This window comes from Natator depressus, chromosome 25 (genome assembly GCF_965152275.1).
Source record: "Natator depressus isolate rNatDep1 chromosome 25, rNatDep2.hap1, whole genome shotgun sequence".
Classification (NCBI taxonomy): Eukaryota; Metazoa; Chordata; order Testudines; family Cheloniidae; genus Natator; species Natator depressus.
In genome coordinates this window covers 11,687,988-11,712,859 of record NC_134258.1, presented here as the reverse complement: position 1 = coordinate 11,712,859, position 24,872 = coordinate 11,687,988, and the positions used below count along the sequence as shown (strand labels likewise).

The 24,872-nt window shown below is 51.0% G+C and overlaps 3 protein-coding genes across 3 annotated transcripts in view; 1 reads left to right on the top strand and 2 right to left on the bottom strand.

Annotated features, from left to right (window-relative positions):
• Window positions 1-403: 403 nt before the first annotated feature.
• GPX4 (glutathione peroxidase 4) lies at window positions 404-5,463 on the bottom strand. Its single transcript, XM_074939784.1, has 7 exons — window positions 5,354-5,463; window positions 3,986-4,080; window positions 3,301-3,445; window positions 2,392-2,543; window positions 1,995-2,019; window positions 1,224-1,283; window positions 404-684 (listed from the first exon to the last, which is right to left on the bottom strand). Exons 1-7 carry the CDS (start codon window positions 5,426-5,428, stop codon window positions 652-654), a joined length of 585 nt encoding a protein of 194 aa, XP_074795885.1. The 5' UTR covers window positions 5,429-5,463; the 3' UTR covers window positions 404-651.
• Window positions 5,464-11,410: 5,947 nt separating this feature from the next.
• Window positions 11,411-18,512, top strand: POLR2E (RNA polymerase II, I and III subunit E). The gene is made up of 8 exons (XM_074939155.1): window positions 11,411-11,570; window positions 12,383-12,557; window positions 14,469-14,584; window positions 15,526-15,606; window positions 15,858-15,916; window positions 16,118-16,196; window positions 17,184-17,266; window positions 17,705-18,512. Exons 1-7 carry the CDS (start codon window positions 11,514-11,516, stop codon window positions 17,247-17,249), a joined length of 633 nt encoding a protein of 210 aa, XP_074795256.1. The 5' UTR covers window positions 11,411-11,513; the 3' UTR covers window positions 17,250-17,266; window positions 17,705-18,512.
• Window positions 18,513-19,385: 873 nt separating this feature from the next.
• ARHGAP45 (Rho GTPase activating protein 45) overlaps window positions 19,386-24,872 on the bottom strand; it is a 45,628-nt gene continuing 40,141 nt past the window's right edge. Inside the window, exons 22-23 of the mRNA XM_074939546.1 lie at window positions 24,009-24,102; window positions 19,386-23,238 (exon numbers count right to left, since the gene is read on the bottom strand). Coding sequence (XP_074795647.1) covers window positions 22,790-23,238; window positions 24,009-24,102 — 543 coding nt within the window. The 3' untranslated portion in view covers window positions 19,386-22,789. The remainder of the gene's footprint in view (window positions 23,239-24,008; window positions 24,103-24,872) is intronic.

Sequence of the window (24,872 nt, the reverse complement as noted above, 5' to 3'; positions counted from 1 at the left end):
GGCCTAGGCACTTGCTGCTTAATTCCTCTTGGCATTACCAAGGATTATCCCTCTGATCCAGCTGCTGGCTTCCAAGAGCAGGAATTACATAAATTTATGTTTAGCACAAACTTGGGCAGAATAAAATGTTTCCTGGGTTTAGATTACTTCCCCAGGATCCAGCGAACCTGTTTCAAACTCCTAGCAGCCGAGTCAATGGCTTTCTGCTCCCCACTCTGATAGTGGCCAGCATGGAAATTGCCAGTACAACCAGACCTTTTTCCCCCCCAGTAGCTAGTCCCTTGCACTGCAGGGAAGAGCATCCTCCCCCACAGAGATTGTATCTACTTGGAAGAGTTACTGGAGCTTCCTATTCTGCACCATGTTACACAGCGGTTTCCAACAGACTCAGACAAGACATTGGTCAGTTTCAGCATAAACTTTTATTGCAACAAAGCCAAGTGCCCATGTCAGGACTCTGAAAACTGCCCAGCAACAGCCACCAGCCCAGTGAAGCCTTCTTCCCGCAGATGCACGCCAAGTTTCGGGTCTGCCTCACCAGCAGGCCGGCTTTAAGGCAGGCCGTCATTAGGGCCGGATGGGAAGACTCCACAGGGAGCAGGTGAGATGTTGCTAAGCAGAGGGAATGGTCCAGTGTCTAAGTGAACAGGTCTACAGGAAATCAGGCAGGTCCTTCTCAATCACCTGCAGAGAAGAGGAGGAAGGAGTCAAGTGCTGTTTCTCTTGAGGGCCTGTGGAGAGACCACCACTGTCCTGTCCATGAAGGATCATATTGAGTCCCTGCCTGCTGTATCCAGAGCTCTGTACCACTAAGCAAAAACACACCTCCCTTTGCAACACCCCCACCAGCTTTGGACAGTGCTTCTCAGCTACTTGAATCCTACCCTGGTCATTTTCATCCCTCTGCATTATGCTCCTGCAGAGGTAACTCCCCACCCACTACAGGGTGCCAGGGACGCTTTCTTCCCGTGTGTTCCCTGCAGAGATGTTCAGGCTTGGGAGAAACAGACCTGAGTCATGATGCTGCATTACCCAAGTCTTGGTACATGACTAATAGCAAGGGCAGTGCAGGAAGCTATTGGCAAAGTATCTTTCTTCCCTTCCTCCCCCAGGTTTGGGCAACTAGTAAAGTTGTGCTTTGAGACACACAGCTTGGCTGTTCAGTTCTGGCAGAGCTAGCCCCCGAGGTTACCGCTTTGTGATACACAGACAGGCTGACTTACATATGGATCATCCATTGGGCTGTATCTCTTCACCACTTGGCCCTCCTTGTTAATGAGGAACTGTGGAGTTAAAAGACAAGCATGAATAATCCTGGACCCACATGCATGCTCTGCCCCACTGGAACTCAATGCTTGAGTCATGCACAACACACTACAGGAGATGAGCTTCAAGGCCAGGTTCTGCTATTATGGCTAACTCCCTGGGCAGCAGGGAGGCCATGGGTGGAGAAGCAGCTTTGGAGGCACCTGGCAAACAGTACTGTCCCTCCCCAGGTCACTTATAAGAAGTGCAGCTCCTTTGCAGGGAGATTGAGTGCTTTGAAATCTGAGCACATGATGTACAAGGCCTCCCCCCATCCCCAAATGCTGAAATGCAGCCACCTCTGGCATGAGGCACGCTCTTCCTCACCACCACACAACAGTTCAATACACAGACTGATGTATCCCTCTGAAACTGAGTGAGGTAGAATGTAGTTAACCAAGCTGGAGCCTGGCCAGACACCCCTATCCCTTAGAGGGTTTGCTCTAGGACCCACATGCAAGGTCAGGGTCTCCATTTTATATCTAGGAGCTATGGGTCAATGCCTGCTCAGGAGGAGCAATCTTACTAGGCTCCCCTGCCCCTGTCTCCAACACCTCTTCCAGAGCTAAGTATTTCTTGGAGCCTCCCACCCAACCTTGCTTAGCTCCTGGGATCTTAAAGGATCACACCACAAGTGGTCAGGCCATTTTAGAGCCTAAAACCCCAGTGAGAAGAGAGCAGAGTCCTACCTTTGTGAAGTTCCACTTTATTGCACTAGGAAGGAGAGAGACCACCAGTGAGACAGCAGCTGTTATAAAGCAGTCCCAGCACTGACAGGAGTGCCCACCCACCGCAGCCCCCCACCTAACCCAACAGCCTGCTCTGCCACTACTTCCAACAGGCCCAAGCTGGGGACTGCTGTGTGACCATGCAGTTTTCCAATCCATCCACCCCACAGCCCCTTCCTCTCCAGTCCAGTGTGTCACTGTCGCCAGTGGTGCAGGCTGAAGTCTCCTCTTTTGGTTTCATCACAGGATTGATTTGCTTCCCCCCCCCCCCATTCCAATGACACCAATGGGACCAGGCTGTTTCCTCTAATGCTACCACTTCCTTCTGTGTCTGTTCCTGCTCTGGGTCTGCACTCACTTTCCCAGGGTGCCTTTTCCTTTGGGCTGGTCTTTCATCCATTTCCAGAGAGGATGGGCATTGTTCCCGTTGACCTCTATCTTACTATAGAGGTCAAACTTCACCCCATAGTTTGCAACAAATTGTTTGATCTGTGACTCATCCCCAGGCTCCTAAGAAGCAAAAGAGAAGGGTTACTGTGGGAAGTGAGTGGTCTTGCATTATTAGGCAATGACTGACTACTCAAAACCCCATTCCATTTCGATTAAGCGCAGTTCCAGGCTCAGATTCTGAGGGCAGGATGCGTGTACATTGAGGGAATGAAGTTGAAAGCAGGCTGGGTGATGAAGGACACATGAGCTGCCTGCTTCTAGAATATCCCACTCATTGCTGGGACACAGCTGGCAGGGAGCATGGTTACTTGAATACAACTGGGCTCAGGAGATGACTCGAGCCACATGGTCCACTGGAACGCCTGGCAGAGCTGTGGTTCCATGTTCTAATGCACACAGAGTCATCTACAGCCTCCTTGTGCCTCAGGCGGACCAGCTGAAGACTGGGTAGAGCCCAGAGGAGCTCAGCAAGTCTGGGTGCATTACCCCAGATTGGTGGTAAACAGCCTAGCTCTTTAAGACCAAAGCGTGCACATCTCCAGTCACCGTGACCAATTTTTGGTAGAGACATCAAAGAGTCAGTGGGCCAAAGACTAAACTGTACTCCCACTCATATGCTAGGGAGGCTGTGTTAGCTGTTTATCTGATGGTAGTACTCAAAGGCTCTATATGCTGGGAATACTTTCTAGGCCCATGCTAACTACAAGCATTCTCCAGTCTCATGGGCTACCGAGCCAGCCCCCTTTGCTAGGGAGAAAGAGTGGCTTTTTCCCCTAGAGGAACCCCCTTTCCTTAGCAGGCAGGGTGTACCACCGACCTGGTTTCCAAACTGGTTGCAGGGGAAGCCCAGGATGCGTAAACCCTTCTCAGCGTATCTGGCGTACATATCGACAAGCTGAGTGTAGCTTACAGCAGTTTTTCCTCATTTGGATGCTACATTGGTGATGATGCAGACAAACCCCCTGGGAAAGAAGCAGGAGTCACTGACAGTTACTACAAAAGGGTTGGGGGTTGATCTACCCCACAAAGATAGACATATCTGCAGCAAGGGACCCTACCTACATAATGGCTATTGCTTTTCTTCCCTGTTGGATATAACCTAACTGGCTCCTCACATGCACCCCTTTCCTGGACTCATTCGCATCAGATGTGAGTCACAGAATTTTCCACATCTCTTCCCATCAGGTGCAAGTCACAGATCTTCTGCACCCCACCCACAGTCAGGCAGAGCCTGTCCATCAGAAGCAGGGACAGCTTGGCTCAGTTCAGTTGCCTGTGTAGTCCCTTTTGGGCACCCCTCCTCCCCTGGGCCTGGTTGTGATGCTCTCTCAGCCACACTCCTCCCTGAACTGGGAGTATTAACAGTTCTTTTGGTGTTGGCTAGACAAGATTAGGGGAGACTGAAGTATTAATAGCCTAGCTACAGGCTAGTCACATGCTTGTGCTTTGGGTACCTCACTGAGCCAGCCCAGCTCACAGCATCTGGGCTCCTCACCACTTACCTGTACTTTTCCAGGGAAACATCATTGCCATCAATATCTTTGGCATGGAATTCATAGATTGATTTGGCAGCTCGCCAGTCATCTGCCTGTGCACACTGCAAGACAGCCAGGGCTCAAGATCAGTTTTGCAATAAAGGGATCTCATCCCAGTCTGAGCACAGAAGTCAGATATGCAGCATGCCCGGAGAAGGCAGCAGCCACATATTCAAGAGAGGCTGTTCCACTACCATCAAAATGCCTCTCTTCAGACAACTACCTTCACTCACTGTTCCTTTCTCGCCACCTGATCATTATCAAAGATACGGACCTACTCCTGCCAAAAATGGAAACGATTCAACTGTCTAGAACCGTACATGATACCCCACTTCACCCAAGGGTCTACACTCCTTCCTCCCCCAACAGCAGTACTGGGCAGGGCTTGCTGCAGGTTAGGTTACACACAGGTCAAAACCCCCACTGTTCAAATTGGTATTAGAGACTTAAAGCAATTTACTGCACACAAAGCAGAGGATCAAGAGGGTCAATACCCTGGAGGATTGCTGTGAATCACAACACTAATCTCGGCTATAAAAGGAATCAACACAGGGCACAAGAGCTACTAGGGCTCCGGGGACAGGCGGAGGTCTTGTGACCGTGACTCAGAAGCAGTCTTCCCCCCGCTGCACTGGGCTGAGACAGAGAAGCCTCCGCCGAGCCAGCCCCCCCAGCCCGGATCTCGGGGCTGCTCCGGGGCGGCTGCTGCAGGAGCACCCCCATGCCGCTGCCCCGCCGACCGGGACCTGGGCACTGCGCTGGGGCAGCCCCTTATTGCCCACGGGCCTGCTCGTGCGCTTAAGAGTCACAGGACCCGCCCAGCCCCCCGCCCCCTTCCCCCGGACCCCGCCCCAACCCCTCGTCCCCCGCCCCCTTCCCCCGGACCCCCTCATCCCCTTCCCCCGGGCCCCCACAGCCCCTCGTCCCCCGCCCTCCCCCGGACCCCGCCCCAGCCCCTCATCCCTGTCCCCTTCCCCCGGACCCCGCCCCAGCCCCTCGTCCCCCGGACCCCGCACTCCCTCATCCCCTTCCCCCGGGCCCCCACAGCCCCTCGTCCCCCGCCCCCCCCGGACCCCGCCCCTCGTCCCCCGGATCCCGCCCCCCCTCATCCCCGTCCCCTCGTCCCCCTCCGGACCCCGCCCCTCAGCATGCGCTGGGGGGGCCTCCAAGGTGGGGCTCGGCGGCTGCCCCTCGGGCCCAGGCTGGGGGAGCCGCCGAGCGGGCCCCTTCTCCCGGCGGGGGGGCTCGGGCCTCTCTAGCCGCCCCGCCGACTCGATGGTAGGACCATAGAGAGGGGGCGGCCGCAGGGGAGCTCGAGCCCGGCCCCGCACTCACCATGCTCCGGCTCAGACCCCGCGCGCCCAGTGCCCCGCACAGCAGCACCCGCCTGCCCAGGCGGCCCCAATTCATGGCAACGGGCCCCGCCTCAACGGCCGGCCCCGGCCTCACCCGCCCCGGCCGCTCCGCCAATCAGCGACGGGCGCCCCGCCCCACTCGGCTCCCAGCGCCCCGCCCCCGGCCGCTCCGACCAATCAGCGGCCGAAGAGCCCCGGCAGCAAGCGACCTAAGTCCGACCCCTGCAGTCACGTGAGCTCAACCAATCAGGAGAGGGCGGGGGTTATTGTGCTTGTTTAGCCGATTGCAGCGTCCAGGGGGAGGGGGAGACCCAGGGTGGAATAGCCCAGAGTGCACCAGGCTGCAGGGGGGAGGGGGCGACCCAGGGTGGAACAGCCCAGGCTGCAGGGGGAGGGGGCGCCCCAGGGTGGAACAGCCCAGAGTGCACCAGGCTGCAGGGGGAGGGGGCGACCCAGGGTGGAACAGCCCAGACTGCACCAGGCTGCAGGGGGAGGGGGCGACCCAGGGTGGAACAGCCCAGAGTGCACCAGGCTGCACTGGGGAAAAGGGGATCCAAGAGGAACAGCCCAGAGTGCACCAGGCTGCAGGGGGAGGGGGCGACCCAGGGTGGAACAGCCCAGAGTGCACCAGGCTGCAGGGGGAGGGGGCGCCCCAGGGTGGAACAGCCCAGAGTGCACCAGGCTGCAGGGGGAGGGGGCGACCCAGGGTGGAGCATGTAGGGGGGTGGTGTTTTGCAAAGCACCAGGCAGGGCTATCTAATAATTAGCAAGTGTCACTCCTTTCTCCCAGGGTTGCCAACTGTCTAATCACATAAAGTCCAAAGCACAGTTACCAGCTTTCACGTGGTAAATAAGCTCCTGGACTTTCACACTAAACCAATATCAAGCTAATCCCGTTTCAAAACAAGGCCAAAACAAGGGAATCCCTAAGAACTTCCCCCTGGCGTGCGGTCTGGGACTGTAGTGGGCCTGCTGTGCACCCCTGACTCTCTCCCCGCCCTTGCCCCTGCTTGCCAGGAGCCGATGCAAAAAAAGCAGCAAGCTACAAGCCAAAAACTAGCCAACAAGCAACTCACAAGACAATTAAGCCAAAAACAAGCCCAATTTCTGCGGTTTTTTTTTTGCGGGTTTGGTATGTCTGGTCCAAACCCAAACACCCTTGCCCCGCCCCCTGCCCTGAGGCCCCGCCCCTTCTCCGAGGGCCCACCAAGGGGAGCTGCAGAAAGGGCACTTGGGGCGGAGGCAGTGCATAGAGATTCCCTGGCCGCCCTGGCCTGCGCCTAAAAGCCGGACATGCCGCCACTTCCGGGAACTGCATGGAGCCAGGGCAGATAGGGAGCCTGCCTTAGCTCTGTTGCACCGCCCCTGTCACCTGGCAACCCTAGTTCCCCCATTGTAGAATGGGGATAATAACTTCATTTATCCCACCTTTTGTCTATATATTTGACTTCAGTGGAGATTGGCTCAGACCCTTGGATTGGAAGTTCTTCAGGGCAGGGACAGAACCTTTCACCGTATGTTTGTACAGCGCCTAGCACTGGGGGCACTGATCTCTGTTGGAGTCTCTTGGCAGTACTGTGCAAAATAATAGTAATAAGGGGATGCTGTTTTCTAGCCTTGAAGGATCTATGGGTATCTATAACAGTAGGATTGGTATCACTGGCAACAGGTGATTCCCAGGAAGACATAAAAGATGTTGGATCTATCCTGAAATAAACTCACACCCTCTCCCATAAAAGAAGAAAGAAACAGGGAGTGGAAAAGGAAAGGTACACTTCTTTGTAACCTCAGACCACAGACAAACCAGGTGCAGCCCAGAGGTTTAAATACCACAGAAGTCCAGTGTGGAGACACCACCTTAAATGAAAGAGGATGAACTGTGGTAAGAACCTGCAGAAAGCAGTTTCCAACCCCTATTATTAAGCAGCAGTTGTTATTAAAAAGCAGATTGGAACGTTTGGATGGGAAAAGGGTCATTCAAAGTGAAATTCACATTGCTCAGACTCCACCGGTAGCTCCCTAATTGCTGAATTCTAGGCAATTGCTAGGAAGAGAAAAAGATGTGGAGAAAAAATTCTAGTTCCCTCTCCCTCAACTGCTTATCTGTGGTCTTGTCATATGGTTTCCTCCCCCAAAGACTTTAACTGACACTGCAGGGTACAATTCAATGTGAAGTTTTAATTTTAAGACAGATAAAACGAGGAAGGGGTGGTGTCTAATAAAATAAAATCACTTCAATTTGGGTTGCAAAACAGGTGGGACAAGCACCTGTCAGGGATGGTCTTGGTCCTGCCACAGCGCAGGGGGCTGGACTTGATGACTTCTTGAGGTCCCTTCCAGCCCGACATTTCTGTGGTTCTGTGATTAATACTAGATGGGAGTCTGTGAATTAGAAAGATTAGAAGGGTGGATGGATCATTGTTTTAGTTCATAAAAATTGATCATTTCTGTTCATGTCTTTCTGAGCCCTGATCTGCTGGCATGCAGTATTGCCTCAGAGCCAGGGAAAAAGTATGAGAAAGAATCAGCTTTGCAACCAGCAGATGAAAGGATAATGCAAGTTGGAAGAGGAAGGGGTCCTTGCTGATGGGTTGAATATTTTCTAGTGCGTTGTTAGGGAGGGAGGAGGGACGATAACTTTGGATTACAGAACAAAAGGATAGAAAAGAACCTTAGTAGCATAGGATGTTTGTCGAGGGTCCTCTTTCTGTCTCTGCCAGTCGGCCTTATCTCTCGAAATTGCATAAAATCCCCCATCAAAGGGGCTTTTAATATGAGCGGTGTGAGAAATTGCAAGCTTTGCTTTTGGCACGTCACGGTCCTTTGACCAAATGTCAAGAGCTGAGATGCTCAAAACTATCATCAAAACCAAGCAACCAGCACATTCAAAACTGGCTTCCCCTTCCCGCTGGGAAGGAGAAATACCCTTTCCCAAGTTAAACTGGCCACATCCAATATATGCACATTTGTGTTCGGCCTGTAAATCACTTTTCCTTTGGTCGGGAGAAATCATCAGAGCTGAATTTGTCCTATCCACAGCTACAAGGTGACACTAATGCAAGGAGGACAGACGTTTACATTGGCACCTCCCAATGCAGCAGCATGACAATTCCTATTCTATGCTATACAGGTTCTTATACCCATCTCACATCACCGTAGTATCTGAGCACTTTCCAGGCCTGCTTTAACGACGCAATTAACATCTGTCACACGAGGTTAATTCTTTCTCTCTCCTCCTCTCCCCTGGGAGAATTGTGTGGGCCGTGAAGTGTTTTGTTTTGGTAGGATTTTGGTTTTGTTGCTTGTAAATGTCCGTGCTGCTCTGTTTGTGTTCGAGAAGGCCGGTGGGAGAAGTGCGCCTTGTGCTTGGAGCAGAAGGTGAAGAGCTTTGGGGATGGTCGTGGGTTCCCCGTGTGTTCATCCCACGGTTTCAGAGCAGTTCCCGAGAGCTCGGGCTCCTGCACAGGCAGGCTCTACCCTTACGATGCTGTAATTTGATACAACAAATCACATTGCAGGAAAACAGCCATCACGTTTTGGGGTACAATCCAGATCAGTCAGGAGCTGTGCCATCACCTTCCCAGTTACTCTGGGTGCCTTCAAATGCTCTGCTGCTGTTGCTCACAGCCTGGACACCAGCAGCCAGCTGACAAGCATGCAGTCCCCTGAGTGTCTGTGTGCTTTGTAACTCTGGTTCCGTGCCCTGACCCCAGCAGCCGGCCTACAGGACAACAGCCCCACTCTAGTTTCTGTCATCCAGTTACCTTATGCTGGGATGACCCCAAGCACGCCAGTCCTGAATTTCTCCAAAACCGTCTGCCCTGACGCGCCCAGCCCTTTGGTGGAACATTCAGAGGAATAAGAAGGTTAATTTGCTCCTCTAAAGGAACAAAATGGACAGCTTAGGTTACAGTTTAACCTATCGCTTCAGTTCAAACGCAGCACTGGGCTGGCTTAGACTAAAAGGCAAACAGGTTTATTAACAAAAGGAAGCAGGATTTGAAGTGAGTTCAAGTAGGAAGGAAAGAGTTAGAAATGGCTGCAAGCAAATAAAAGTGGGAACATGCTTCTCAGACTAAAACTCAATGTCAGCCAGTTGCAATCTTTGCCTCCTCAGGTTTCTCTCCTACAATCCATTGCCCTAGACGTCAGTCCCTTGATTGAAGTACCCGTCTTTCTGCAATCTAAAGAATTTGGGCCTCTTTGGTCCCTCTGGTTCTCTGCCCCTCCCTTTCTAGCCCAGTAAACCTTTGAAAAGCTTCTCTCTCAAAGTTCCTTAACCTTGCTTCAAGAGGCAGGAAGGCTTCCCGGAGTGCTGCTTCCATCCCCCATGGAAATTGTTAAGTGATCATCTCTCCCCACGTACTCTCCTGCTGCCTTTGTTTACCTCGCATGTAAGTAAGCCTTTGTTGTCTCTGGCTGATGACCAAGTTATGCAGACAAGCAAATACAGAGCTCCTTGTGATCTGGAACTGCTGATTTCCTAACTCTCTTGTGAGCTGTTTACCGAATATGTAAATTGCAGTCCCATTGTCATAGGTCAGCCTTGCTGCATTTGTTTTCATGCTCTGCACAGACCTGTATCTGCTTCCTTCAAAACATAATACCAGAGAACATCAGTAACGCCAGGTATAGTATTAACACATACATTTCACAGTGATATTAATCCCCAGTGTGATTAATCCCAGTTTCCCAGTGATATAACACACGACCCCCTTTAGCTGCTGTCCATGACTTTGCTGGAGCATGGAGAGGGAATACAGGTGCAGTTAGAATCATAGAAGATTAGGGTTGGAAGAGACCTCAGGAGGTCATCCACTCCAACCCCCTGCTCAAAGCAGGACTAACCCCAACTAAATCATCCCAGCCAGGGCTTTGTCAAACTGGGCCTTAAAAACCTCTAAGGATGGAGATTCCACCACCTCCCTAGCTAACCCATTTCAGTGCTTCATCACTCTCCTAATATCCAACCTAGACCTCCCCCACTGCAACTTGAGACCATGGCTCCTTGTTCTGTCATCTGCTACCCCTGAGAACAACCGAGCTCCATCCTCTTTGGAACCCCCCTTCAGGTAGTTGAAGGCTGTTATCAAATCCCCCCCACTCTTCTCTTCCGCAGACTAAACAATCCCAGTTCCCTCAGCCGCTCCTCATAAGTCATGTGCCCCAGCCCCCTGATCATTTTCATTGCCCTCCGTTGGACTCTCTCCAATTTGTCCACATCCCTTCTGTAGTGGGGGGCCCAAAACTCCAGATGTGGCCTCACCAGTGCCAAATAGGGGGAAATAATCACTTCCCTCGGTCTGCTGGCAATGCTCCTACTAATGCAGCCCAATATGCCATTAGCCGTCTTGGCAACAAGGGCACACTGCTGACTCGTATCCAGCTTCTCGTCCACTGTAATCCCCAGGCCCTTTTCTGCAGAACTGCCGCTTAGCTAGTCGGTCCCCAGCCTGTGATGGTGCCTGGGACTCTTCCATCCTAAGTGCAGGACTCTGCACTTGTCCTCATTGAACTTTATCAGATTTCTTTTGGCCCAATCCTCCAATTTGTCTAGGTCACTCTGGACCCTATCCCTACCCTCCAGCGTATCTACCACTCCCCCCAGCTTAGTGTCATCTGCGAACTTGCTGAGGGTGCAATCTATCCCATCCTCCAGATCAGTAATGAAGATGTTGAACAAAACCAGTTGCCCTGAGCTGTGGCACCCTGGCCCTAACAGACATTGCTTGCCAAAGCTGCAATTCCCCTGCAGGTGGCAGTAATAGGCTTAGGTCTTTTGGGGGGGAACTACACTTCCCAGAAGCCTTTGTTCCTAAAGACCTCTGCAGCCATTTTACTTATCTACTTCTCTGTGCCTGTTATTTGTGGTAAAATAATTAAGTCTAATAGAATAGGTTTTTATGGGGCACAACCCCGTGAAGCAGAAGTCAAGGGCAGGGTAAACCAAAAGGGGTGAATTGTGTGTGTGGGTGGGTACCCTGAGAATTAGCAGGCGTTTACATTAGATACCTATACTTGAGGGTCCTGAAAGCCTGTTTCGGGGAAGACGTGTCTGCGCTTGCGCAGGAGCTGTGTCGGCGCTTGCGCAGTGGTTCTATCGGAGCTCGGCGGTGCTGGCTGCGTGAGGGGGACGCGCCATGGATGACGAGGAGGAGACCTACCGGCTCTGGAAGATCCGCAAGACCATCATGCAGGTGTGGGGCTCGGACTCCTGGGTTCTGTCCCTGGTGGCAGGGGGGGGCGAGAGTTCGGACTCCTGGGTTCTATCCCTGGTGGCGGGGGGGCGGGAGCCCGGGAGCCCGGACTCCTGGGTTCTATCCCTGGGGGCGGGAGCCCGGACTCCTGGGTTCTGGTCTGCTCCACACTCTCTGGGTGACTTCAGCTGAATCCTTCCCCTTTTTGTGCTTCAGCTTCCCCATCTGTAAAATGGGTGCAGTGGTACTACTCTGCTCTGCTGGGGGACTGGATTTATTACTGTCTGGTAAAGAATTTGGAGACCCTCAGATGCCAGGTACCAGACAGGGGCAGAGTGAAAACCACGCAGTGACTATTATTGACTGACTCCTGTGAAAGAGAAGGGTAAAGCACGGGGAGCTATCAAAGGTCTTAGCTGTAGCTGTCTGCTGTACTCTGGAATCTGTTGTTGGGGCCTTCTCTTTCTAGAACACGTTTTCTCACACAGGTAGGGCAGGAGAGAGGCGTGACTATGGTTAACAATAATAAACATTTATATTGCTGTCGTGCCTCAACACCACAAGTAGGTTGGGCCCTGTTGTGCTTGATGCTGTACAGACATGATAGATAGCTCCTGCCCCAAACGGCCTAAAATCTAAAGACCAGTGATGCAGTGGAAGCTGTCAAATAATCTTGGTCCGGGTTCTGGAAGTGGGAAGAATATGGGCTAGGGAGGCTTTGCTGGATGGGAAATTGGGTGGGTCACATGGGGACTGTAAAGCTGCATTTATGTCTTATATGCATCATGAGTAAATAGAAATATTGTCCTCAGCTGTGTCACGATCGGGGCTATCTGGTGACCCAGGATGAATTGGATCAGACCTTGGAAGAGTTTAAAGCCCAATTTGGCGATAAGCCCAGTGAAGGGAGACCACGGCGGACTGACCTTACAGTGCTGGTGGCCCATAATGACGATCCCACAGATCAGATGTTTGTCTTCTTCCCTGGTGAGTGTGGTGCTGTTACTCTCTGTGATGAACTGAGGAGTCTCAGTAAAGTTATTGGCATGAACCTCATTCTAGACTGGTGCCGGCGCTCAGACTGGATGCAGCGCCAGCATAGAACTGATTCTTCTGCCTGGCACTTAACTAGCTGAGAGAAACTGAATGGAGGGGAAAAGAAAAGGAGTACTTGTGGCACCTTAGAGACTAACCAATTTATTTGAGCATAAGCTTTCGTGAGCTACAGCTCACTTCATCGGATGCATACTGTGGAAACTGCAGAAGACATTATATACACAGAGACCATGAAACAGTACCTCCTCCCACCCCACTCTTCTGCTGGTAATAGCTTATCTAAAGTGATCACTCTCCTTACAATGTGTATGATAATCAAGGTGGGCCATTTCCAGCACAAATCCAGGTTTTCTCACCCCCCCCCCCCCCTTCCAAAAACCACACACACAAACTCACTCTCCTGCTGGTAATAGCTTATCCAAAGTGACCACTCTCCCTACAATGTGCATGATAATCAAGGGGGGCCACTTCCAGCACAAATCCAGGTTTTCTCACCCCCCACCCCCATACACACACAAACTCACTCTTACCAGCAGGAGAGTGAGTTTGTGTGTGTATGGGGGTGGGGGGGGGAGAAAACCTGGATTTGTGCTGGAAGTGGCCCCCCTTGATTATCATGCACATTGTAGGGAGAGTGGTCACTTTGGATAAGCTATTACCAGCAGGAGAGTGAGTTTGTGTGTGTGGTTTTTGGAAAGGGGCGAGGGGGGGTGAGAACCTGGATTTGTGCTGGAAATGGCCCACCTTGATTATCATACACATTGTAAAGAGAGTGGTCACTTTGGCTGGGCTATTACCAGCAGGAGAGTGAGTTTGTGTGTGGGGGGGGGGGTGGAGGGTGAGAAAAACCTGGATTTGTGCTGGAAATGGCCCAACTTGATTATCATACACGTTGTAAGGAGAGTGACCACTTTAGATAAGCTATTACCAGCAGGAGAGTGGGGTGGGAGGAGGTACTGTTTCATGGTCTCTGTGTATATAATGTCTTCTGCAGTTTCCACAGTATGCATCCGATGAAGTGAGCTGTAGCTCACGAAAGCTTATGCTCAAATAAATTGGTTAGTCTCTAAGGTGCCACAAGTACTCCTTTTCTTTTTGCGAATACAGACTAACATGGCTGTTACTCTGAAAACTGAATGGAGGGGGTGGCTTAGCTTTTTGAGAATCGGTTCTGAAGTGCCTAGGCTTCCGGGAACAAATCCTGGGTTGGATGATCCAAGGTAGATCAGTTCAGCACCATTCAACGTGCTACTTGCTGTGTGGATATCTCAGAGGGCCAGCTCGCGCCTAGAAAAATCCTGGTAGCGGTTGATTCCAGCCAGCATTTGGATAACTGCATCAGAGGTCCAATTTTGTTGGCTTTACTCAGGGCAAAACATCTCCTGAAGCCATTGAGCGTTTTGGCCAAGTACATACTGAATAGGCTGAATTCTGCAGGCTACAATCCCGACAGATTTACAGAAGGATTTTTTGGCCACTTGGCTATGCACCTGCTATCTGTCATACATTCTTTTTCTTGATGTAGCCTAGCACAGTCTGTAACATCTGGATAGATATCTCTGAACCAACTAGTCTGCAGTGAAAACAGGTCTGTTCTCTGAAGGCCCAGCTGCAATGCTGTGGTGAGTCGTTTTGCACTTCCAGAAACTGCAGGTGCAATGTACTACCTGCGCTCAGAATAGCAGCAGTGTCTCGTGCCGAAGGGGAGGCTATTTGAAACCCAGGAGAGGAATATAGGTGCATTAGTATTATTCTGCAGACCAGCTGCAGAATAAAGATAAATAAAATGCAGATCTTTCATGACAACCAGGAGTTGGATCATGTAACTTATTTGTTCCTCAGAGGAGCCCAAGGTTGGGATAAAGACAATCAAGATGTACTGCCAGAGAATGCAGGAAGAGAACATCACCAGGGCTCTGATTGTGGTGCAGCAGGGCATGACTCCCTCAGCAAAGCAGGTAGGTGGTGATCCTGCATGAGGGCTAGTTGGGAGTTTATAGGATGGGGACTGAGAGTTCATAGGATGCACACTTGTATGCCTCTGGGGTTTTTTGGTACCAAATGCACAGTGGTCCGTGCCCTGTAGATTAAACTTTTTGCTTAACTTTGTTCTCTTTAAAACAATGCGTGACCATGCCCATCACACGTGGGCACTGTGCACTTGCAGACAGTGCAGAACCCGCAGGTAATAGGGCACATGAGCATTGTAGGACAGTCTTAACACCCATTTGCTAAGGCAGAACTTGTTTAGGTCATGTGTACTCAGTAGGAGCTACCTGCACACACAACTGTGCAACACGACCAGAACTCTTACCTGGCTTTCAGGGGACTGAGTTTAGCTACATTTAAAGTTTTGCGAGGGTAACCTTAAACTCTGTTAACAAAGTTTTTTGTTAATGAATTATTAGTACCTATATACTATAGCAATGGGCACGAGAGAGTAAGACACATTCCTTGCGCCAAAGATTTTATAGTCTTGGGTGGACAAGACTAAGAGTAGTTTACAAAATGGGAAGAGATTGTGGTGAAGAAAAGCAGGCTGGAGTGATTGGGAGTAAGAGTAAACAAGGATGGAGAAATAAGGCCTCAAACTTGATGAAGGAAGGGAATGGTGTGCTTGAGCGATGGGCAAAGAGAGACAGGGGCAGGAGAAGTGAGCTAAGGGGATGTTGGAAAGAAAGGAAGAGGTGATTGTGTGTTTAGCATCTTGGCTAAGAGATCCCCTCTCCCCTTGATTTATGTATAGATATGATTGATGTTACTGTGGGTAATATACTGGCTGTAGAGTTTGGTGCTCATTAAAGTTCAGTTCTGACTAGGCAGGATCACGCTGGACTAATGTGTGCCGGGGCCCCTTCTTCTATGCTGAAGTTTAAAATCCTTTTGGTTTTTCTTTCAGTCATTGGTGGACATGGCTCCCAAATACATCCTGGAACAATTCCTGCAGCAGGAGCTGCTGATCAACATCACAGAGCATGAGGTGAGTTGGATGCTTGGGGAGCATGAAGTGAGTGCAGGATAGTTGGCTTTTACTCTGGACTATCTGGGTGTAAATCATCCCCTTGAAATTCTTTTCCTGTGTATTTTGTGTTGCTGGGTGGTGGGCCACAGATAGCCATTCTAGTCTCCCTTGCCACTGTGTACAAGCCCTGGTCATCACAGGAAATAACTGTTTTCTCCTCCTTTCTGATCTCAGCCTGCCTAGATCTGATTCTGCTTTTGTGTTTACAGTTGGTTCCAGAGCATGTGGTCATGACAAAGGAAGAAGTAACTGAATTACTAGCCAGATAGTATCCTTTCGTTTGCTCCAAATGTCAGTCCCTCCCCTACCAGCATGGAAGTGATTCACTCACGTTGTGCTGGAAATGGCTAGACCTCTGATGGGTACAACAGGCGGTTATGTGCTCTGTTGGCCTTGCCCCCGGCTGGGATAAAGCAGGGCTGGATGATAACCCTTCTGGTGGCAGGTTTTCCTTCACTGTGTTTCTCAGCAAACTGAGAGAGAACCAGCTCCCCAGGATACAGGCTGGAGATCCTGTGGCTAGATACTTCGGAATAAAGCGTGGGCAGGTAAGGAGCAAAGCAGGGTGACAGAGGTAGCTCCTGGGGAAGAGCATCGAGACAGAGCCTCTTGAAAGCTCTGTCTTTAAGGCCTCCTGGTCTATAAATAAGCACCATGGATCTCATAACTAGTACCAAATATGGGGTCCCTGCCTCCTTCATGTATAACCCCCAGTGTGAGTAGTGGAAGCTGCACAGAGTGACTGCAGGATTTGGCCCTCCATGCCTCCTCCTACCTGTTATGTTAAGAGTCTTGGGGCACGGTTCTTACCGAGTTCCTTGGGTGTTACACACCCAGGATTGGGTCTTCAGGTGGCTCTGCGGGTCCCTCATCCAGAAAGAATTTCCTCCCCAGGAGAGTTGCATCTGAATGAGGAATCTTCATTGCCTTTGGGATGGGAGCTGATATTGTGCTATTCAGATGTCACCCCTTTCTCTACTAAAGGATGCTATGCTGGTGCGCATAATAAGAACCCCCTCCAATAGAGAGCTGTGGCAGGGTTCTGATTCAGTGTGTTTTTTCCTCCCCCTTGTCACTTAAAAAGCTTCTTTCAGAGCTTCTGCATTTCTACCCTAATCTGGCTGAGCTATCCCCAGCCATCCCTGCACTGTGTAAATGGTACAGCACCCTCCCATGGAGCATTGCTGGGGGTCAAGGATCGCTCGTTAGATCACCTGCTGGACTTTACACCCTTGGCGTTGGTGTGGAATGGCTGATTAAACTCACTCATTCATGCTTCACAAGCACATCTGTGTAATCTGTCCCCTGCATGTCATGCCAAGCACATTGTACTTGTCCCCTAGCTATGGGCAGCTGTCTGACTGGTTTCCTCCCTCAGTGCTGAGGATCAAGCACTCTACACCCTCCTCTCCAGAGGCTGAACGCTTCTGCCTCTTCATTGGGCACCTGAGCCAATCCCTGCAGGGGGGAGCCCTGCCAGGTGAAATTCAGAGCTGCTTTTCATTGCTTGTAAACTGTTTTTGTTGCCTTTGCAGGTGGTCAAGATCATAAGACCTAGTGAGACTGCAGGGCGATACATCACCTACCGACTGGTTCAGTAGTCTGTGCTGTACATCAGGTAACGTTGCGGCATCTCTCTGATGGGCGTGCCTAGCTGTGATATGGTTGAACGGTGTCAGAAATGAATGCTGTAACTTCACTTCACATTAGCACTTATAAAGTGGAGATGTTTCAACTGAACTGGACAAAACTCCAAACGGGCCCTGGAGGAGAGTTCCATGCAGCGTATTGAAGGATGAAGTAAATAGTACCTAATGTGCATGCTCGTTATAAACCTCTCCTTGCAAAATATATGTTCCACATCTGGTTAGTGAAAGGGCATTTGCCATTGTGAAGTCAGAGGGTGGCTTCAGTTTGAGGTGGGGCTGGATGTGAAGCTCTTGGTGCAGGACAGAGTCTGTGCGGCGGCTTGGTGGAAGTGCAGGGGTTAGATGATGTGTCTGAACTAAAAGATGATCTTTCTCTTGAGAGAAATTCCAGATTCTCTTTCTTCCAGGTATGGAAGAGGAATCCTGTGTTATCTGATCTACGCCCTGTCGGCTCTATGGGTTGGCTGTCCTCTTAAATCCAGATCCTTGAATCTGATTTCAAGTTATATCCCTATTGCAGGGAGTTAGAGGTCAGTGAGTGCAAAGGAAGAGCTCTCTCCCTGGAGGCCTCCTGACTGGACTGAAGCTCCATGCCATGGGCTATTTAATTTAATTTTGAACGGAACTTTATTTTAATAAAGGTTTGTGCTACACATGTTCTCCCTAGTGCGGTGTTTCTCCAACTTCCCTTGCAGCAGAGCCTCCCGACGCCTGCCGTTCCAGACTTCCCTTCTGGGAACATCTTGAGCCAGTAAGCGCTCTAATGAAGTCTGCTCCCAGTGTCCTGAGCCATAGCTCTCACGCCTGTGTTCACTAGCTAGCTGGATTTTCCCTGCACGGCTCTGGCAATACTTCAGCTGCTCTGTTTGAGCTGAGCCTGACCGTGGGCAAGTATCCAAGCTGTGTTAACAGGAGCCCGTCTCAACAGGGAGTCTCCAAAAAGCCCATAGAGACAGACTGCTGCTTCCCTCTGCCCCAGCCTCGCCACTGACATGGAACGCCCTGCTTTCCCAGATGGCTGTGTGGGTTGAGTTCTGGTATGCATGGGAGTGTTCCAATGCTGTCTCATCCTCTAGCTCAGTGGGTCTCAAACTTTTTTTTTCCTGCGGATCACTTGAAAATTGCTGAGGGTCTCAGAGGGCCACTTAATCTTTCCAAATGTTGTTTGTACCATTAGCTAACTATTGCAAAGCGCTTTGGATAAAAGCACTATATAAAAAACTTTTTTTGTTCTACAAATAAAAGCACACAACTCATATATTTTCATATCAGTAGTTTTACCTTTCTAATGCGATGGATGTGCCCTCTCTCCCCTGTCGCGGCAGCCCCCGAGCTGGGAGTGGGGGTTCTCTCCCCGGCAGCCCCCGAGCTGGGGAAAGTCACCACTTTCTCTGGCTGCCGCAGCCCTGCACATCCCAAATTCCTCCCATCCCCTCTTCTGACCCCACTGCCCCCTCCCACCTACCTCCTATTCCCCCCCCAGGCCACCACCTCACCTTACATATGCGTCTTCTCCAAGGTCCAGGCACCTAGTTAGTGGAGCTGTGCTAATTAGGTGGGTGGCCCTTCATTCTATTGAGTGCAGCCACCTCAGAGGGAACTGTCCGCGGACCACCTGAATGAGCTCGCGGACTGCTGGTGGTCCAGGGACCACAGTTTGAGAACCTCTGCTCTAGCTATTTCAAATCCTGTTTTAACCCTTCTCTAAAGCCTTTCCCATTCAAAGTATTTCTCTCCCAATTGATAAGCCTCTTCCTACCTCCAGTGCGGCATGCCTCTTACAGCTGGAGAAACTGAGGCAGAGAAGTGACTTGCCCAAGGTCACACAGCAGGTTGGTGGCAGAATTGGGCATAAAACTCAGGAGTCCTGACTCCCAGGCTTATGCTAGGCACCAGATTGCACTGCCTCGTATTGCTGCTCCTGTGTGTAAATATTCATTGTAGTGCACAGGAACTGAGATGCCACCATGCAGCTGAGACTGGTCATGAAGATGGCAGCTCAGTCTTCTCTCCTTAGCTATTTGGCACAGCAGAGCTGATAAAGGGAGGTTTGAACACATTGCTCTGACTCGTGGAAACGCTCATCTGAACACATTTTTATTTCTTTGAAGCATGTGGATTTGCATAGAGCACAAACGACATAAGACTTCTGTGCACAGCAAGGCTGTGACTCGTGTTCATATAAACATGCTCCATCTCTGGCAGCTGAACAATATACAAACACAGGCTGCATGGTACCATGCTAAGCACAAACACAGCACTTGTAACACCGAAACTCCATTCCCTCTTGTGCACCCACTCAGCTGTCCAGGCACACCCACTCCTCATATTGCCCAGGGTTAGCAGTAGGACAGGACTGTAGTGAAGCAGTTCTGATTCCTTCTCCTAAGATGGAAACAAGCTGCAGTAAAATGTAACCGTTGTATTGAAGGACAACGCAGTGAGGAGTCTTGCAGTCTTCCAGCTCAGTTACAAACAAACCAGTTTGTGGTCTACTTTAGATAGGTTACCTCCACCTCTACAAGCAGCTGTATTTCTTCACCAAGAAACTTCTGCCATTATTTTAACTGGGGCTTGGAGAGTTCCAGGCATCTCACATTCCTGAGTTCTTTCCACTTGCTTCAAAGATGATTGTTCCTCTTAGCTCTGGCATCTATAACATTTGGCTGAACAACAGAATCTTTATTCCTCCCTTCATAATGCAGCAATATGTAATTACCATCCCAAACCTGGGACGTAGCCATCCATTCAGAACAGCAGTAGCTATGCCCAAGGGCGGCTTGATTTGGTGGCTTCTCCCGAGCAGGGACAGCCCCAGGGGTATTTTAGGCTCCTCACATAGAAATCAGTGGAAGTCAGGAGCCTAAACCCCTGTGAGGATCTGGGCATGAGACAGTACTAGACCCCGAACAGGTTTAGAGTGCCACGGTTCTCTCTAGCTGCGGCAGGTTGTCTGCTTAATCTGTGAGCTGGGCCTAGTGACCTCTAGTGGTGAAGCCTGTTCTCTGAACAGGGGCAGATGTTTTTGTCCCAGCCACATGACTCCGTAAGTTGCTGAGGAAGAGTGTCTGTGTGTAAGTCATAGAAGGCAGCTTTCGCTCCTGCTGTGGTTTTTTTTGTTTTGTTTTGTTTTTTTGGATCGCCTCGGAATGTCGCCTATCCTCGGTGGATCTCTTGGGTGAGGAGAAACAGCCCGTCCTTGTTACATTAAGCTACGAGGTGACAGACAGTGTTGGATAGGAGCATGAGTCCGGGGAAGCAATCGGCTAGAATTTGTCCGTGTGATTCATGTCCATGACCCCCTATGCACAAGTGACAGTGGGAGCTTTATGTGTACACCATGGGGGGATGGCAGGCATCATGCTTTGACTGAATACAAAATGCAGAAAGCTGAATCCTGGAGGCAGGCTTTGTTTTCAGCTGAAATTAATAACCCTCACAACAGGCCTGGGAGGTAGCTAATGTGTACACCTGCTCTACAGAGAGATAGGTGACTTATTCAAGGGTGGAGAGGTACGGTGTTCAAATAAGAGTTCCTGAGCTCAGCTCACTAGACTGTACCCTTAAAATGACAGTTTGTGGGCTAGCAAAAGCAGCGATTGACCACACCAGCCAGCAGGTGCTCAGAGTTGGGGAGTAATGTGCATGCGATGGGCTGGAGACTGTGACCTGACTGCTTCACATGATCACACCAGCACAGGTGAGTGAAACTTGGCTGGGGAGCTGGTGCTGTTTGTTCAGCTTTCTCCCTGCTCACTTACAGGGTTTAGCAACACTCTCAACCGTTGCAAGAGAAACATGGAAGCCTGACAACAGGCTGGGGTGGGAAATAAGAGGAAATGATTTTCAGCTATTTTGTTTTAAAATCTATTTGCAAATTCAGTCTCTTCTGCTACTGCAGTGATGTGAGCTCCTGTGTTTCTTTAAAGTCATCATGCCTGGTTCTGTTTATTCCCTTAAGCTCCTTTGCCAGCTGTGTCCTTGGGCACATGTTGACAGGTCAGCTAAAGAGCCCCCGACGCTGGAATGTCCAGTAGCTCAATTCAGGCAACTCCTGTCCCACTGAAGGTAGCTTGTCCTGTGGATTGGGGCAGAGAGGGCAAGTCATCCGGCTCTCAGCAAGAGGCACAGTTGGAGTGGCTGTGTCTGCATCATGGATTTCCATTCCTGTGAGCACTGTGCACCCCTTCTTTGTTGAAATTACAGTTCAAGCTCCTTTAAAAACAGCTCAGGTTAGGGTACTGGCTGCCTGTAGAAGAAACTGCAGGAAGGACTAAAGAGAGCCCAGGATCCAAAGGAATTACAGCTGGGAAAACCTGCCTGCCCCGTGGCACCCTCCACGCTAATTCACAGCAGTGAGTCGAGAACAGCCAGCCGCTCTCACGCAGCGTCATCTATGATCTTGCCGAGCGGAAGAAAGACCATAAATAAGCTGGGTGTGGAAAGGCAGGTCACTAGTTAAGTCCCATGTTTCACAGGAATGCCCGGGTTCTTGCAGTTGACTTGTAGCTGCAGTTGGCATGCCTGGGCCAGTCAGCCATAAATGTTTGTGCCCTTTGTGAGCATCACACAGCAATACACAGCCTCGATACGTGAAGTTCCTCACTCCACCCCACCCAAGTTATACAGGACAGCAGTGACTTCCACCTTCCTGCCAAACCTGGCTATTCTCAAACCTGCCTCTAGAAGCTTTATCCCCCCTCTACCGACCGGCTGTCGGTGCTTGGGTGACACATATGCGAGATTGTGGTAGGCAATTGCCCAAAAGCTGTCCATGATGCCACTCCCACTGCTGTGTGTGGCATCCTATCTGCCACCACAGAGCCTGTGTATCTCCATGGTACAAAGCATTCTGGGATCTACTCCGTACAAACATAAGAGATTTATTCTGCCACCTGGGATGCTTAGACTTGAGGGGAAAGAAGGTGGCGCGTTCTTAAAACAGGTTAGTTAAACGCAAAGCACTCTCGTGTCCCTTCCTAGTCCTGGGAGCTGGAGTTTTCAGTAATCGCTGCAGCGGATTAGACACTTCAGTAGCTGCATCTCTGTTCTTGAAGAACTATTTAAATAAAGGTGAGTTTAAACCCTTTGCAGCAGCATGGCATAGGTACAGCCAGGGTCTGGATCCCTTCCCAATCCACCAGGACAAGGTCAAATCCACCCTCGTTGGACGACTCCTCTCAAAGGAATATGCTTCATGGCTATAGTTACTGTCTAGCTGAGGCTGTGGTACTGCAAGAACAACTCGTCGTCTGGCTGATTGGAACGTCCATGCGGAGGGGGTTTGTATGGAAGCTCCAGTCACTAGATAAAGGTGACTACTGTCTGCAGCTAGCATACGAAACCCTTGTGAACTCCCTGAGGCTTGGCTGCGCCTGACCCCTCCCTTCCCTGAATATGCACAGCATCGCCCTTCGCGTAGCTGCGTGCGGGTAGCCCCTCTGGCCAGCCCCCCTGCCCCGTTGTCCATTGCATAGCCTTTGCATGGTGGCCTAGACAAACCTGGGCTGCCATTCGCTGGCTGACTTCACCACTATCGTGCCGTCCCGTAGCCGAACGGCGGGCAGCAGCCGGTGCCCCCGGCAGCGCTCGGACAGCAGCGTGTTATTGGACTGGTTTGTGTTACAGTCAGAAAGAGGTGTCTCTTGCTGGCCTGCCTTGCCCTCCATCTCCGAGACGGATTCCTCTTCCGGGTCGCTCTGCTCTTCCTCCCCTGCCGGGTTGCGCTGCAGGGAAGAGGTGCACTCCGCGTCCGACTGGCCCACGCTGCCGGTCGTGCTCAGCTGCCCCTCGCTCACGTCGTCGCAGAATTGAGCCTCGTCCGTGCTTGTCTCGCTTCCTTGCTTCGCCAACCGCTGCCTCAGGGCTCCCTCCTCTGCAGCCGGCAGTTCCGCCCCCTCTTCCAGCTCCGAGTCGGAATCTATCGAGCGGTTGCCAGATTCTGCGGGACACACATGACTTTCTATAACCCTCCGGCCCCAGTAGCAAGACCCTGGGACACCAGAGCCACGTGCCAGGATGGGGAAGGTTTTTATGTTACCCCTGGTACTGCCACCAGTGGCTCTGGGTCTCTACTGCTCCCCCCCTTTCCCCTGCAAAATGGGCACTGCCGGGCTGGGCGGTTTTTCTGCCCTTAGAGAGATCAACCCCCCTGTTGGCTGCAGAGGGTCCCAGTGGCAATTTTCTGTACAGCAGCAAGATCTGCATCCATTCAGCTGCGATGGAAATGAGAGCAGAGCGGCGATTGCTCTGAAGTAAGAATGGATGGGAGGGCTGAGCTTGAGACCAACGACTTGTACGTCTACACCGGGCAACTTCACAGCACAGGCCCTGCCCATGAGAGATGCTGATCAACAAGACTGGGGCCTCACGGGCTCCTTCCACTGGCCAGATGCAGCATGATCCCTGCCAGTGTTCCCGATAGCCAAAGGCCACCTCTTAGGGGTGAAGCTCTGTCATCCTTTGTCCATTGAGTCCTTGGCCTCCCTGATGAGAATGACCCATGGGGCTCAGCCAGCCTCAATAGCAACTTGGACACGTGCCCACTAGGATCATGAAATTCACTGGTGGTAACTTCTGGTCATTCTCAACCTGGGGCCAGTTTGGAGCTAGTAGCTTGGAGGTGAACAACTCTCTGGAGCTACCTTTGCATCGTTCAGAAGTCTTGGAACATCGGGGGGAGGGCAGGGCCTGCCTATGGCTGTCACTCACCTCTGAACGGATCGGCGTTGTTCTCTGAATCCCCCTTCTCCAAGGGCACCTCAAGGTACGGGATGTTGCTGTGTGGAACCAGGGGTTTGTTGTCCTGGGAGGGAAGGTGGAAGAGGAACAAGGTGAATAAATGGGGTGCGGGAAGGGGCCATTGCAATGCTCTGCTGTTCTCAACCTAAATTAAGGTCCTTTAAAGCCAGATCACAACGCTCCCTTACCTTGCTCTTGGCTATAAGGGAAATGGGTCATGAACCTCCATTCAGAGGAACAAAAGCATAATTGCGTCAGTCTGTCTCAGTAGCCAGTATTTTAAAATGAGGGTGATAATCCATCCTTCCTCCCCCTCCTTTTCTGTTTTGTCTGCTGTATGTTTGTACAGCCATGGGGCCTTGATCCTTGCGGGAGCCCTCCTCCAAATACTACAGTCATACCAATAGTAACAACTACCAAGCTTCTGGTAAACACAATACAGCAGCGTATCCTGACACGAGGACTACCTGAGAATCTATCCCCAAAGAAGGTAGCTGGCTGAATCCTGGCTGAAATTCTGCTTTCTGGCTTGGCACGAATGACACTTTTGAAAAGTTGTTTGATGCTAGATAGGTAGGAGGCTTCTTTCCTTCCTTGCAGCATGCAGGGCCTAGTCAACTCAGCTCCCTTTGTTCCCTTCTTCTGATGGTGGCCTGCCCTAGGTCAGAGAGACGGCTCCGCTTCCTCTGTGGGGCGCTGGCTGCTTCTCCCTTCCTTTTAAAGCCCGTTCATGCCACACCCTCCTCTCCTGCTCACCCTCGTTCCTCTTGCTGGCACCAAAAGGCCCAGTAGTGCAAGCAGAAATAGAAGGTCTCATTAGATAAGTGCTCCCCC